This window comes from Pristis pectinata, chromosome 12, assembly GCF_009764475.1.
Source record: "Pristis pectinata isolate sPriPec2 chromosome 12, sPriPec2.1.pri, whole genome shotgun sequence".
In the NCBI taxonomy this organism is placed as follows: domain Eukaryota; kingdom Metazoa; phylum Chordata; class Chondrichthyes; order Rhinopristiformes; family Pristidae; genus Pristis; species Pristis pectinata.
Genome location: NC_067416.1, coordinates 14,975,038 through 14,990,704, shown reverse-complemented (window position 1 = coordinate 14,990,704; position 15,667 = coordinate 14,975,038). Strand labels below are relative to the sequence as shown.

General features: G+C 38.3%; 1 protein-coding gene across 1 annotated transcript in view; it reads left to right on the top strand.

Annotated features, from left to right (window-relative positions):
- atrnl1b (attractin-like 1b) overlaps positions 1 to 15,667 on the top strand; it is a 610,807-nt gene that overhangs the window by 94,050 nt on the left and 501,090 nt on the right. The window contains 3 exon segments of the mRNA XM_052026988.1: positions 8,646 to 8,741; positions 8,743 to 8,906; positions 10,889 to 11,071. Coding sequence (XP_051882948.1) covers positions 8,646 to 8,741; positions 8,743 to 8,906; positions 10,889 to 11,071 — 443 coding nt within the window.

The window sequence follows — 15,667 nt, the reverse complement described above, 5'->3', positions numbered from 1 at the left end:
ATATTTATTAACATGGGGTAAAATGGTTGTCAAAAATAATTGGGGCTGCATTGAAGTAATCCTGTGTTCACTGATGAAGCTGGTGCAAAATTGTTTGGAAAAAACTTTATTTTCTTTTAAGTTCCCTTTGTTTTTAAGGAAAGTTACTTTAAAGTTTTTGTGACGTTCTTGCAAATATGCATGTGGGCTGACAGTTAAGTATTTTATTTTTAACCTTGGATATGACGGTCATGGCTGTAATAAATAATAATGTCTGGAGTTATTTTGGGTATTGAAGGAAGATTGCGTTGAATCTGACAATCCAAGTGTAAATGTTTTTTATTGATATGCCAGCATTTGTTGCGAGTTCCTTTACATTTCCAACACTACTTCTTTTCATTGGCTTGGGATTATAACCAAGAATATCTGGAGAAGAATATAGAAATTAGATGGCCACTGAGAAATGAGGCAAGAATTCATTTTAGTGGAAGTTAATAAGTCTGGATGCCTTTGAGTAGAAAACTATCTTTGAATTTTTTTTTCCAAAATGAAAATTGAAGTGACTGGTAGGGAGTTGAAGAGAATTTTTTTAAAATGGACTTTGTGGAGTAGTTTATTTGCCTACAGCATCATTGAGACTTCCCTCCCTTTTTGATTAGCGAGTAGTGTTCTGATTACTATTTAATTGATCCTATCCATGGATAAGTTCATACCAGGTGGACCTGGCAGTAATACCTAATGGTTAAAATGCCCCTCCATGTACTGCTTAAAGTTCATGCACAAATGCCCCAACACTGCTAACATTGATAACTTTTTGTTGATGGGTTTTTGCTTCTCACCAGAGAAATGCCTTGTCATTTTCTCCTGGAAAATGTGAAGGGCTGTGGGTGTAGTTTAGCTGACTCTTGATATCCAAGGTTAAACTGATTTGCAATTTTCAGGGTATCTGTTACCAATTGGATGCAGTACATAATAAACCACACCAGACAATGACTTTGCCAAATAATTATACCTCCTTTATCAATTCAAATAACTCTAAGATTCACAACATAGTTCAAACAAAACTCATTTAACTCCTTAGTTACTCTTTTTAGTTACACAACTCTTTAGTTTACTTTCACAGGTTCCAAAACCCTTTAGATATTACCTGCTCAAATGAACATGGCTGTGGTTTGATCCAATGAATTTTTTTTGAGTCCTGGACCTTGGGGGGAGGGGTCTTTTTCTGCAATGATTGGTCTCTGGAGCCACTGTTGTCGGTTCTCCTGTGAGGTACCTTCTTGTATTCTTTCTGGACGTTGCTTTGACTTCTAAATTTCCATTGACTCAGTTTCATAATCACTTTAGTTACCTGGTCCACCATTGCCACCAAGGTGTCTGTTCATGCTTTTACAATTTACCAGACTGTCTTTGGTACATGGTGTTCCAAGATGTCTGTTTATATCAGAATATCCTTTTGTGCTTTCTCAGTGCTTAGTGATCGAGGAATGTTCAACATGCTTGTAAATCTGTCTTGGCTAAAGTGCTGTCTCAGCTACATTGCCTCACTGCTAATGAGGTGTCCCAATGTCAGCATGAACCCACTTCACACGGTCCTACTTCATGTCGACCAGGCCTCTTTTGTTTCCAATCCTTCCATTTAACTCGTATTCTTGCTCTCGCTCTCTCAGGACTGTCAACAGTATCCAACAAATGTCCAAAGCAACACACAGAAAATGCTGGAGGAACTCAGCAGGTCAGGCAGCATCTATGGTATGCATAGGTGCTGCCTAACCTGCTGAGTTCCTCCAGCATTTTCTGTTGTTGCTCCAGATTCCAGTGTCTGCAGAATCTCATGTGTCAAATGTCCAAAGCAAGTGGAGTCTACTTATGTGCAACTTTATGCTCTATGCCAGCTACGAGGACCAAAATACAATTTTCAGATAAAAATGCTAATATATGCTATACCTCTTCTCATGAGGTAGTGAGCAAGTTCCTTGCTGTCAACAAGGCACCCACTGCTGGAAGGAAGTGAATTTGGAGAGGAGTTGCAGTCTGAAGTGAAGCATGAATGCTGTGGCCTACTGACAAATCTTTGTGGCTATGGGGTTGAGGATGCAGGGGCAGGACATGTGCGCTCCTCATTACTTGTAATCCAACTAATCAGTTCAGCTGCTATATTTCCTTGAATCTTCTCGTGCATCTCTGTTGGCCTCCCTGGATTTTCTATTTTGGGAACTGTCCACTGGCTCACATTTAGTGGTCTCCTGAATCAGAGGGATAAAGCCTGAAACCAAAATGTTCTAGTGCAGTTTTTGCTGCCACTTATTTTGGCTTGTTGGGGACAGAATTGTTAAAGCTGATCCAATATCTTTTTAGGAGGAGGAATTTTTCAAATGACCTGTTGTGTATTGTGACTTATCTTTCCCTTTTCTCTTGTTTTCTTTGCCTCTTTCTCTTTCCTCCTCACCTCCCCCCCCCCCCCCCCCCCCCACCCCCCCCCCCCCCCCCCCCCCCCCCCCCCCCCCCCCCCCCCCCCCCCCCCCGACCCCTTGGCCCAGCTCATTTTCTCCTCTCTTCCTTCCCCTTCATGCCCTTTCTTATCCCCTTTACTACTTTCCCTAATGTACAGCCCTAATTGAAATGATTTGATACCAACTAAACTTAGGACAAAGTTAAATACTAAGGACAGAATTTTAATCGGAGATGTGGTTTGTAATTCATTCAGGTGTTAAAGGAGATTTTTAAAATTCCAATTTAAATATTTTCCTTTGTTCATTTTCTTGATACAAGTGCATTCTTCTTTTTGTATTTTTCCTATCCTGTTGCTCATATGACTTTGAATTCACCTACTGAAATATGCCTGTGCTCCTGCTTTTATGCTCTGAATTTTTCAGTAGTTCAGTCTGATTCAGGAGACGGGTGCACTTTTGGTTCCCAGATTCCTAGCGTCCCTTGCTGTGATGTTCTCAGTGCTGGCTTACAGCAATGTAGATTGTAAAATATCAAAAACCAGAAGTGCAAGCACCAGACTAAGTACTGGCAGGAGGCACTAGTTCCTACGGCAACATCTACCAAGTTTTTTTTTCCCCTTGTAGTTTTGTCCACGGTTCTGAAACCAATTCTATCTGGAAAATCTTTGGCTTTGGTAAGCAGGGGGCATAAACTAGGAAGGAAAGAGAAGTCCTAAATTGAACTGTTTCATATGATAGTACTGAGATTTCAACCATGACACAAACAAGGCCTCTCTTGAGCCGAGTGGAAAGAGTCTATTGGAAGTAGTTAATTTTATGCTGGAAAAATCACTTGCAAGATTATGTAAATTCATCTTGCAATTACATTTTGGTTTCAGTTTGGTTTGTCAGTACTTCTGAGGCATATGTTCAGCATAGTGACAAAAAGTCAGTGACTTTCATACATTAAAGTCCAAGAAAAATAATTATACTCAAAGCAGCTTGTCAAAAATCTTAGAACCATGTGCGCAGTGAAGCAGATGGTTATGTGATGAGATAGATAAAGCTGATTGATAAAAACCAAATCAATATACATCTTTCTTTCCAAAAAAAACATTGTAATCCTTTTTTATCCTCTATATCTTTGGATATCGACAACTGCATAGCATTGACAACATGTATTTTTCATTCAAATTGCCTTTCAGAATCAATGTAATAATGTAGGTTTGCTCATTTATGTTTGTAGGTATTCTGACTAAACTTTCTATGGTTGATTTCCAAGATGAAGCACCCTGCTGTTATTTTATAATTTACCTATGAATGACATTAGCTGTATTCTTTCACACATATACTAGATCTAAATGCATATATATGTATTTTTGAAACCAAAAACATTTTTACAGTGTAATTTACTTCAAGCTTGCCATCATCTCATGGTGTCATTTGTGTTTTATCAAAATGTAGAAGTGGAGCAAAGGGGAATCTTGCTCAGTGATTTCTTCCTCTACACTATTTACCTGAAAACACTCCTGCATCGACTTTGATTATGTACTTTTTTTAATCCATCTTCATGTATTTCCCATTAGCTTTGAGTTTATGTATTTGCCATGTAATAAGTGATAGATGTCAGCATGTAAATGATTAAACGTTTCAAATTGTTTGGGGCATTTTATGAACTTAATTTACTTGGTCAAAGTTCAATTTGTGCTTAAATTATATAATGTGCTTTAACATAGATCAGTCCACATTGACTTCCTCTTGTCTTTGGCTGAGCTTCAAGGATAACTTGAACTCCAGATCTGAGGAGTGGAATTACGCAAGCAGATACTTATCTATGCAAAATCTTGATCTTTCCCCATGAATCACATTTCCCCTCTCCATTCCCGAACCACCACAGAAACAAAATCCTTTGTGAAGATATTGCTGTGTGCCAGAATGGGGAATTCCACCGCCATCACTCAAGTCTGTAATGCATAAAGCTGAATAGTAGATGCAACATGAACTGTGTTGCATGACTGTGGATGATAGTTCACCCAAGTTTCATTTTAATTCTCCGCTACATTTACATGTAATCTATTTTCCAGACGGGGTCATAACTTTGAGGTAACTTAGGACATGTGCCTTTTTAGACCATGATGCACTTAGTAATGAACAATGAACCGGATTTAGTTTACTGTGAGTCGAGTGGGAGCATATATCTAATAGTGAATGAGATGGGGCAAGGAAGGCAAAAGGGAGAAATAGGAGTTGACTGGAGAACATAATGATTTGCAGGAACAATTCAATGCCTGTGAGAGTGAGATTTCACAGCCTCATTATTCCCTTGTCTCTTCATGTTGAGTGAGGAGTTAGAATCCTGCAAGAGTCATAAATTATCATTATCAGTGTTCTTGTGATAACAATTGCCACCCCCACATGGCTGTCACAATATTAATTTAAATTAATCATTGTAAATCGAAGAAGATCATGACATGCAATTAATTTTAATAGGTAGCTGAGCCATGTGAATATACTGTACCTTTTAGGTTTTGGAAGTGCAATTTGTCCACCAGTGTGTGGGCATAATCTGGGAGTCCTTATGACTTCCAATGCTGTCATACTTGGGGATTATTTATTCCAACCCTCTAAGTTAATAAGACTAATTCACTCAGTTAGATACAAGTGCTTTAAATTCTTGCCAACCACATAGAATTAAAAATAATACCAATTGTTTTTGCATTTGAGCTACCTGTCAAAAAGAAAACTATACAGTGAAATTGATTACAGTCCAGTTTTCATTTTAAGATTTCTCCACCACAATCTGAGATTCCTACAAAATCAATACTCTCCTTTTTATGTAATGTTGAAGTAATCATTCATACTTTCTATGGCCACAACACTGAAGGCAACTCGAGTGTTGCTAATATTTGGAAAGTTGTAGTATTTGAGTGAGGGAAAAGTTTTTATAATAATTTAGGAATTATGAAACTGAATTAAGGAATGTTCTGCTGCAGATATCGAGTGCTTCATTGCATTTTGCCACTAGAGTGCAGTGTTCTTTTTGTAACCCAACTGTGTTGAAACAGCATTATTATAGGTTGGCAACATAAATAATCATCATAAGCAATAATTAAAGGCAATATCAAAACTGGTTTTATTACATGTTTTTTGTCATCTTTCTAAAGTGTCAGGATTGACATTTATCATTGATATTTTTAAAAAAATTGACCAGCTCCACAGGTTTAACCAAAGTGAATGAAACATTTCATGGATAATTGGCAATTGTAATTGATCCTAGGCAGATCCACCTGTATTGTGCTGTATTTTAGGTTTGTATAATTATACTCTCACATTAGCACTTGAAATGTTTGCCATTTGAAAACCAAATGAATCCTGTAGTGTCATTCCCTAACTTGTTCTCATCATACTATAAGTTCTGAAGATGAATGACCAGATGTTTATTGCTGATTATTGTCCTTGAATGTAACAAGGGCATCTGTGTTTCAGCTTCAGTCTACTTTCATTGAAATGTTGCAAAGTTTCTGTGGTTATGGTTGTGGTTATAGAATTCTTGTGACAGCTCCTGGTTTATGTAAAGTAGAAGCTGAGATGAGGACAAATATTAAGAAGTACCTGTCAGTGATGATGCAGTTGTGATTTTAGAAATTGTATAGCTGGGGAATATTTGTTGCAGTGGTTTGATCTTGAATACCGATTCTAGGAGCCGATCTCATATTGTTCATTGTGTTATAAATAGAAGCAAAAATGCTGGAAACGTTCAGCGGTTCATGCAGCATTTGTGGAAATAGAATCAGAGTTAATGTTATAAGTTGAAATTTCATCTTCAGCCTTAAAATGTTAATGGTTTCTCTCTCCACAGTTGCTGCCTGACCTGAGTGTTTACAGCATTTTCTGTTTGTACTTCAGATTTCCAGCATCCGTAGTTTTTTTTTGAATCATATTCATGTTTAAGTAGTTTACACTATGATGGAGGAAAGCAGTATTTGCCAGAACCTTTATCCTCGCTTTGATTTACCAATGTGAAGTACACAAAAACAATGTAGTCTGAAATGCCATGCTTCAGCTGATGTAAAACGAGCATAAAGTAGGTTGCTTTCATACAGTAACCCAACACACGTATTGGTTCAAAGATGAATCGGTAATTTTTGTTGTTAATTATCATCTATTGATTAAAAAGGACAGTAATGTTTCTGCTGGAGTCAAAAATTGAATTGTTAAATTTCTGTGGTTGTTTGTGTGCAGAATTCTTGTAATTAAATTTAATATTGAAATAGTTGCAAAATATTTGTGGTTGCTGCTAATCTTCATTAATGACAATACTCATTTGATCATGATGATGTTATGAAGAAACAAGTTTCACCTGTCAAACGGAATAACACTTTTTGTATTGAGCCTGGTTCTGTTGTCTTAAAATGATACATTCTGTGAATTTGTGAACAAAGCCTTGGGGAAACTTCTGTGATGTTTTGGTCTTGGCACGGAAATGAGCCTTTTGCCCCACCATGCCTGTGCTGACCACGTTTTGCATTAATTCTATAGTTACTCTCCTCCCATGCCCCTCAACTCTACCCAGATTCTACCACTCACTTAACCAGAGCCAATTTATAGTGTCCAATTAATCTACTAAGCCAAACATCTTTGGGATGTGGGACAAAACTGGAACACCCACATGTACAACAATCGGGGTCAAGATTGAACCTGGGTCATTGGAGATGTGAGGCAGTAGTTGTAACAGCAGTGCCATTGTGTCACCCAGGTGTTTCAGTTTTCTTGCCTCAAATTCTTCATAGTTACCAGAGCAACTGGATCTTCAGTTGAAAATAAGCTTCAATAAAGAACAGATACTGAACCAGCTGAATCATTTTTGTAAATTATTTCTTAATCTTCAGAACTTTAAAGTAAATGACTTTGCTAACACAGTGCAGATTATTACTCATCCAATTCCCTTTGTGCTTTGATCCCCACACAATAATTTCTGTGAGAAGGTTACTTCTGTTCTGGGTTCATTTTCACCTCCAGAGCACAATGGATAAAACACAAAACCTTCTGCCTTAGATGTGATGTTTCCAAACAAGCAATTGCAGTGCACTACCATTAGAATTAGTGTATCTTCATGGAAGTGGATAACCATTTTAAAGTTCGCACTGTCATAATTGCAGTTCATCTGAACCATCTTGGCAAGCATCATATTTCCCTGTAATGCCAGGTTCTTACTAAACTCTGAATTCATTACTTGCTCCTACTCTTCCCTTTGGACTTGTATCATACTTCTCCCAGTGTCTGTAATTGGCCCTTGCAATCTAAATTGTGGCCCGATCACTGAGGGTTCCCACATTTAGTGAGCTGGATGCAAGGTATATAAATTGCTTTCCCATCATGCAAGATGTGGGCTCAGACTCGCAGTGTGTGAAATATTACATAATCTTTCATAGTAATATACATAAGCTTTCAATGTGACTTTATTTCAGCTGAAGTTATTATTGATTTACTTAAAACCAAGATAACTGGGATGGAAGTTTCCCTTTTGTACTCTGCTTTTATTATTTTTGTCTATTTTAAAATTGTTTCTGTATTAAATAAATGACATTTTAGGTGGAATACTATGTATTTTCTTCCTAATAGTACACAGGTAGAATGTAAAATGTCTGCATTCTACCATCTGAACAAATGACATGGAGTTGCTAGTGATGCAATAATGTTGCAGGTGCAGTCTCTCCAGTCCAGGAAATTTATTTCTGGCGTGATACACAAGGCAAAACTCTCAGGTGGCTGTCTTGCTTGGTTGAATTTGGTGAACTTTGAGAATGCAAGGTGCTCTTGTGGTGAATAAAATTTATAGACTTGATTAAGAACCCAGAGACCAAATGGTACATTTGTCTTCTGATTGTAATGATGCATATTGTTGCCTAAACATGAACGTGAAAATCATTTTATAAAATTCTTTTGATAAATGTTAAATTACAGAATATTTAATGTGACTCGTTTTTACACAATGTAATAAAAGGCCATTCTTTGATTATCTTTTTGGTTTGGAGACAGAAACCATTAATCCAATGCATTCCTTGAGGTTTTAGGATTTAATTTAGTTCATTTTCAGATGTGGCAAATGAAGTTTAAAACAATTTAATTAAGGTTAAGGAAGACATTCAATGCAATGATTAAAAAGGCCTCTTTGATTTGCCTCCCCACTCTTTATTCGGTGTTCCCATTAATTAGTGCCATTCCTTTTTCCAGGATGATATTTACATGTATGGGGGAAAAATTGATACGGATAATGGAAACATTACAAATGAACTATGGATCTTCAACATTCCCACTCTATCATGGACAAGAAAAAACCCCAACAGTTTTAGCTCATGGGCAACAGTATGATTTGGAAGGACATTCAGCACATATCATTGAAATGGATAGTGGAGATGTCATCATGATCATTATTTTTGGATATTCTGCACTTTATGGTTATATAAACAGTGTTCAAGAATACAATATAAGTAAGTATTTGTTTGTGCTTTGATTTCCTCAGATTAAACAGAATAGTCTCATGGGTACTGAAAATGAAGAATAGGAATTGAAAGGCTGCCAAAGAGTCCAATGACAGACCTTAAATGAAGCATATTATTGAAATCCAACTTCAGTTTGTTCTGTACAATTTTTAGCTCATCATGCAAAGAAGTTATTAAATGTTTAATTTTTTTGTGTGTTTTATGTTAACTGCTTGCAAAGGCTTTCAAGATTTGTGTGAATTCCCCAATTGCGTACTTTCTGCATCCATCCATTTATGTAGATGGATAGCTCATCAGGTGCAATGTCATTCAAACAACATGAGTGTCTAAAATATGAAATTGTGGATATAATGAAGCCTATTGCTAAAAGCAGCATGACATTGTACGTAACTGGTATATTCATAGAACACTGTTGGCTGTGTGATTCTGACAGAACAGTTGTAAAACTGGAAAACTGTTGACCAACATTAATTCTTTTTAAAAAATCTTGAAAATGACAACACTTGCTTTTGTACACTTTACAATGGTGAGTGAAACTGAAGTAGCTTTATTGGAGGCGATTTGAATGATCTTACCATTCTGTGTAACTGAAAAATAGTTTTTTTTCTGCTTTTTTAGTGTGTGTATGTGTGTATATATAGGTGTGTGTTGTGATTTTCTTTTTCATAAATTTATTTAGATGGCCAATACATGAATATCAAGCATCATATGCTTAACTCCAGTATGAGTCAACTGTAAGGAAATAATTGCATTTCAATTTAATTTTGATTACGATCACTTAATTTACTTCTTGAAGTAAGAGGCTAACTTAAAACTACAAAGTACCGTAAAACATATTTGAAATAGTTATTTATTAACTTAAATGTTTTGGAAGCCAATTTTTGAAGCACAGAGGAAGGAATGGTTTCCACCCAGATGAATTGTTGCTTGTGTGAATTGTTGTCTATTGATGGGGCCAGTTATCTGGATGGGCAATGTCATTGTCATAACTGATCTGGGATGTGGGAAATCTATTTGACCTAATTTTGAACTATTTGCTGTTCATTGGACTGTCTGTTGAACTGTTTCCTCATCCATCTTTTTAGATGTTACAATATATTTTGATTAACTTGCCTGCATTTTCTGACCTGCATTATTAATGTGCTCTCTGCACATGCCCAGTTCTGAACATTTGAATAATTAAAGCGAATGAGCTACCTATTTTAATATTTGAAACAGTAGATCCTGTTGTGTACTTTTATTTACAGAATGCATAATGTTTTATGCAGTAAATTGTATCATCATGTAAAATCATTACTTCTATTTCATGTGCTTTGAGTTTATGCTAGCGAAATAACATCTGGTGTTTTTCATTTGCACTTGTGGTTTTGGAAGAGACCTATCCATTAATTGGTTTGATTTCCGGTTAGGTAATTACATGAATTTGTGGAGCTGTATTATTATTGGCTGAATCAGGGGCTGTGTTATTATTGGCTGAATCAGGGAAGTATCATGTTTAAGTTTCGGCTGGTGTCCATTATCTGCTCAAAATTATTATGTTATGGTCGCGTAAAATTACTAATGCACTGCAGGAGAAGAAGAAAAATAAAATTTAAGGAAATTTGAAATGGGACAAATTGCCTTAAACCTGTGTAATGCATCTTTTATTATTTTCATGATTTGGCCATTAAGTTTGTTTGTAGTTTTGTCAAAAGAGATCAATGGGATTAGCATTTGTACTGTTTTGTGAGTAACTTGGGGTGAGATTTTCATATGAATTACATTTGGAAAAAAAATCTTTATAATTTTGGTATGAACACTGGGGAAAACCTGTTGAATCACTGGTAACTGTTTGGAAGGATTTATCCGTAAAGACATTACATTAAGCATAAATCCTTTTATATAGTAACATTTAATATTTTTGTGGAAAAGAATACTATGGAAAAACAGTGTGGAATTGGTGGACTTCTAAAATGAGTTTTGCTTCCTGTCCAGAGACCAACACGTGTTAGTGACTGAGACGAAGGGTGCAATAGTTCAGGGTGGATATGGACACAGCAGTGTTTACAGTGCAGCAACAAAATCGATTTATGTACATGGAGGATACAAAGCATTTAGAAGCAATGAGTATGGCTTGGTGGATGACCTCTACAAATACACTGTAAATAGCCGCACCTGGTAAGTGGAACGGTTATGCTTCTGTTCAGTTCATTTTGATTGCAGAAGCATTCTGTGGAATTGATTTGAAATAGAAGTAATTAAATTGTGTTGGGGATCTTAATGGAACTGGAACAGCTATTCCACTTTGTTCTTTGTACTTTGCTATGGTAGGAGAAAAATAGAAAATACTTTGCTTATTGAAGCTTTAAGCATTTTAAGGTTCTTTTCAGTAAAATTGTTGCTTTTTAACTCAAATTTTTTGGCTTCGAATTTTTGAAAATGATTGTAGTTAAGTAGATACCAGTCTAAACGTACTATATTTAAATGCACGTAGCATCAGGAATAAAGTAGATGACCTAGTGGCACAACTACAGGTTAATAAATATGACATTGTTGCAATCACTGAGTCGTGGCTTCATGATGGATGTGATTGGGAACTGAATGTCAAGGGGTACACAGTGTATAGGAAGGACAGGCGGGTAGGCAGAGGGGGAGGTGTGGCCATGATGGTTAGTAGTGATATAAAATCAATAGAAAGGAAGGACATTGGGTCAGAGGAAGTGGAATCCTTATGGGTGGAGCTAAGAAATAGCAAGGGTAAAAGGAGAATAGTAGCAGTCATATATAGGCCCCCTAACAGCAGTCAGGAAGTGGACCATAAGTTGCAGATTGATATAGAAAAAGCGTGCCAGAGTGACAATGTGAAGATAATTATGGGGGATTTTAACATGAAGGTGGACTGGGAAATCCAGCAAGGCGGTAGAACTCAGGAGAGTGAGTTTGTGAATGTCTAAGGGATGTTTTTCTGGAGCAACTAATTGAGGAGCCCACCAGGGGATCGGCTGTTTTGGATTGGGTGCTGTGCAGTGAACCCGAAGTGATTAGGGAACTAAAGGTAAAGGAACCACTGGGAACAAGTGATCACAATATGATTGAGTTTAGTTTCAAGTTCGAGCAGGAGAAGCTGATAACTGGTGTATCGATATTTCAGTGGAATAAGGGAAATTACAAAGGTATGAGAGAAGAGTTGGCCCAAATTGATTGGAGGAGTAAGTTAGCTGGAGGGACGGCGGAGGAGAAATGGAAGAAATTTCTACAGGAAATAAGGAAAATGCAGGATAGATATATTCCAAGAAAAAAGGTTTTGAATGGAAAAAAGGCACAGATGTGGATAACGAGGGAGGTGAAGGATAAATAAAAGCAAAAGGGGGCGGCGTACAAAGTAGCAAAAATTAGTGGGAAAGCAGAAGATTGGAAAGTTTTTAAAAATCTGCAGAGAGAAACTAAGAAGGTCATTAGGAAAGCAAAGATGAATTATGAAAGGAAGCTGGCGGACAACATTCGGAAGGATTCTAAGAGCTTTTTTAAATACATAAGGAATAAAAGAGAGACACGGGTTGACATAGGACCAATTGATAACGGTGCAGGAGGTATTATAATGGACGATAGTGAGATGGCAAGGGAATTGAATGAATATTTTGCATCTGTCTTCACCGTGGAGGACATAAGCAATGTGCCGGTTAGTCAGGAGTCTCACGAATTGGAACTGAGTTCAGTTGAGATTACTAGGGAGAAGGTGCTAGGAAAACTAAAGGGGCTTAAGACTGATAAGTCTCCCGGACCGGATGAGGTGCATCCCTGGGTTCTGAAGGAGGTGGCTGTAGAGATAGCGGAGGCATTGGCGATTATTTTCCAGGAATCGATAGATTCTGGCATGGTTCTGGAGGACTGGAGGGTAGCGAATGTAGTTCCGTTGTATAAGAAAGGTGGGAGGCAGCACAAAGGAAATTACAGACCTATTAGTCTGACGTCAGTGGTGGGAAAATGATTGGAATCTATCCTCAAGGAGGAGGTTACCGAATACCTAGAGGCGCAAGGCAAGATTGGACCTAGTCAACATGGTTTTGTGAAGGGGAGGTCCTGTCTGACCAACCTATTGGAGTTTTTTGAAGAAATCACAGGTAGGGTGGATAAGGGAGAGGCGGTAGACGTTGTGTATTTAGACTTTCAAAAGGCCTTCGATAAGGTGCCTCACAAGAGACTGATTAATAAGATGAGAGGTCATGGAATTATGGGTAGGATAGCAGAATGGGTGGAGCAGTGGCCGGTTGGCAGGAAGCAAAGGGTGGAAATAAAAGGATCTCGTTCTGGCTGGTTACCGGTTACTAGTGGTGTGCCGCAGGGGTCGGTGTTGGGGCCGCTCCTTTTTACCTTGTACATCAATGATTTGGATGATGGAATAAATGGTTGTGTGGCTAAGTTTGCGGATGACACCAAGATAAGTGGAGGAGTAGGGAGCATAGAGGAAATAGAAAGGATGCAGAGGGACCTAGACAGTTTAGGAGAATGGGCAAGGAAATGGCAGATGAGATTCAATGTTGAGAAATGTGCAGTTGTACACTTTGGAAGCAGAAATAAGCGGGTAGATTATTATCTAGAAGGAGAGAAGATTGAAAGTACGGTAGTACAAAGGGACTTGGGGGTACTCGTACAAGATACCTTAAAAGTTAACCACCAGGTTGGATCGGTGGTTAAGAAAGCGAATGCTATGTTGGCATTCATCTCGAGAGGTATAGTGTATAAAAGTAAGGAAGTGTTGATGAGGCTCTACGGGGCACTAGTGAGGCCTCATTTGAATACTGTGCGCAGTTTTGGGCCCCACATCTTAGGAAGGATGTGCTGACGTTGGAGAGGGTTCAGAGGAGATTTACGAGAATGATTCCGGGAATGAAAGGGCTTACGTATGATGAGCGTTTGTCGGCTCTTGGACTGTTCTCACTGGAGTACAGAAGGATGAGAGGGGACCTCGTAGCGACATTTAAAATGTTGACAGGAAAGGATAGAGTAGATGTGGCTAGGCTGTTTCCCTTGGTGGGCGAGTCCAGCACCAGAGGGCACAATCTTAGAATTAGAGGGTACAGTTTCAAGACAGAGATGAGGAGAAATTTCTTTACCCAGAGGGTGGTGAAATTGTGGAACTCCTTGCCACGCACAGCAGTGGAGGCCAGATCAGTGGGGGTGTTCAAGGAGGAGATAGACAGATATCTAAATAGTCAGGGTATCAAGGGATATGGGGATAAGGCTGGAAAATGGGATTAGAATAGTTTTTTTTCCCCACCCCATTTCTTTTTCCCTCTTCCTTGGAGCAGACTCGATGGGCCGAATGGCCTGCTTCTGCTCCCTTGTCTTGTGATCTTGTGAGTAGTTTGAGAGCTTTCTCAATTGTACAGGAAGGAAGGTAGTCCACTTCAAAAACCACAAGCAAGGTTAATGTATCCAGGAAAATATCACGTTTCTTAATTTCCAATTTGCAGACCTACCTCATCCTGCTGACTGATAATATTTAAATATGTAGTCTTTCTCTCTTTTTTTACCCTGGTGTTACAGATTAGGTTACTATTGGTGAATGTCCCTTTAAGACATTGCACAGTAGTGTGTGTGTGGCGCGAGAAAACATCATCACGTCCTTATCTCTTGTTGTTGTAATCACGCCCCCCCCCCCACACACACGCGCACACACACACACACACACCCACACACACACACACACACACACACACACACACACTACTGTGCAATGTCTTAAAGGGACATTCACCAATAGTAACCTAATCTGTAACACTGGATACATTTAAAAGGATAAAAAGGGCCCATTAGGAGTTTGATTTGAATAATTTAGTAGATTAATTGGCTTATTGTAAATTACACTGGGTATTGTTGGGTGACAGGAGAATTGGGGTGGGGGGAGAGGTTGTTGATCAGAGTTGATGGGTGTGAGAGAATAGGTTACAGGGAAGTATGGGACTGCTGTGCAAATTGGCATTTGCCTGTTATGTTGCAGGAAAATGTGGGAAAGAATTCAAAATGTGAGGAACTAAGGTGCAATACTGAAAATCTAGAATTCCTGTATAACATGAATATTATAAAACTGACTTGGTGTTCTGAGGGAGGCCATACTGGAGCAGTCTAAAATAACTGATTGGCTGCAGCTAGAGTACTACGTACTGTTCTGGTTGGTGTGTTACAGGAAGGATGTGATAACACTTAGGTGATGCAGAGGAGATATGAGGATGTTGTCAGGGCAGGAGAATGCTCGCCTTTTTAGGAAAGGTTGTCTCGGCTGGGGTTCATTTTGGAAACAGAAGGCTGAGGGGACCTATAATCAAGATGCATAAAATAATAGGAAACTAAAATGGTGTATAGGAAGACTCTCAACTGTTGGCAGAGAGGTCAATAACAAGTGTATTTAGATTTAAGACAAGTGGTAGAAGGATTAGAGGAGAGTTGAAGAAAAAAATGTTTGGACAGTAGTGGTGGGTTAGAACTCTGTACCTGAGAAGGCAGTGGAGGCAGGTATCCTCGTGTTTCAATAAATGCCTGGATGAGCACCCAAAGTGCCATAACCTGAGGGCTAAGAGCTGAAAAGTGATGTTAGCCTGGGTAGTTCTGTAGTTGGCCCACACTGATGTGAAGAGCAAAGTGGTCTCTTCCTTTGCTTTCTTTGACAGTTTAATACTCTCCATGCTTTTTCTTGCCTTTGAAAAAAGGGTTTACATTTGCATGGCATGTTATTAGGACACTCTAAGGAAATAAAGTGCAGCACAAATGTTTTCT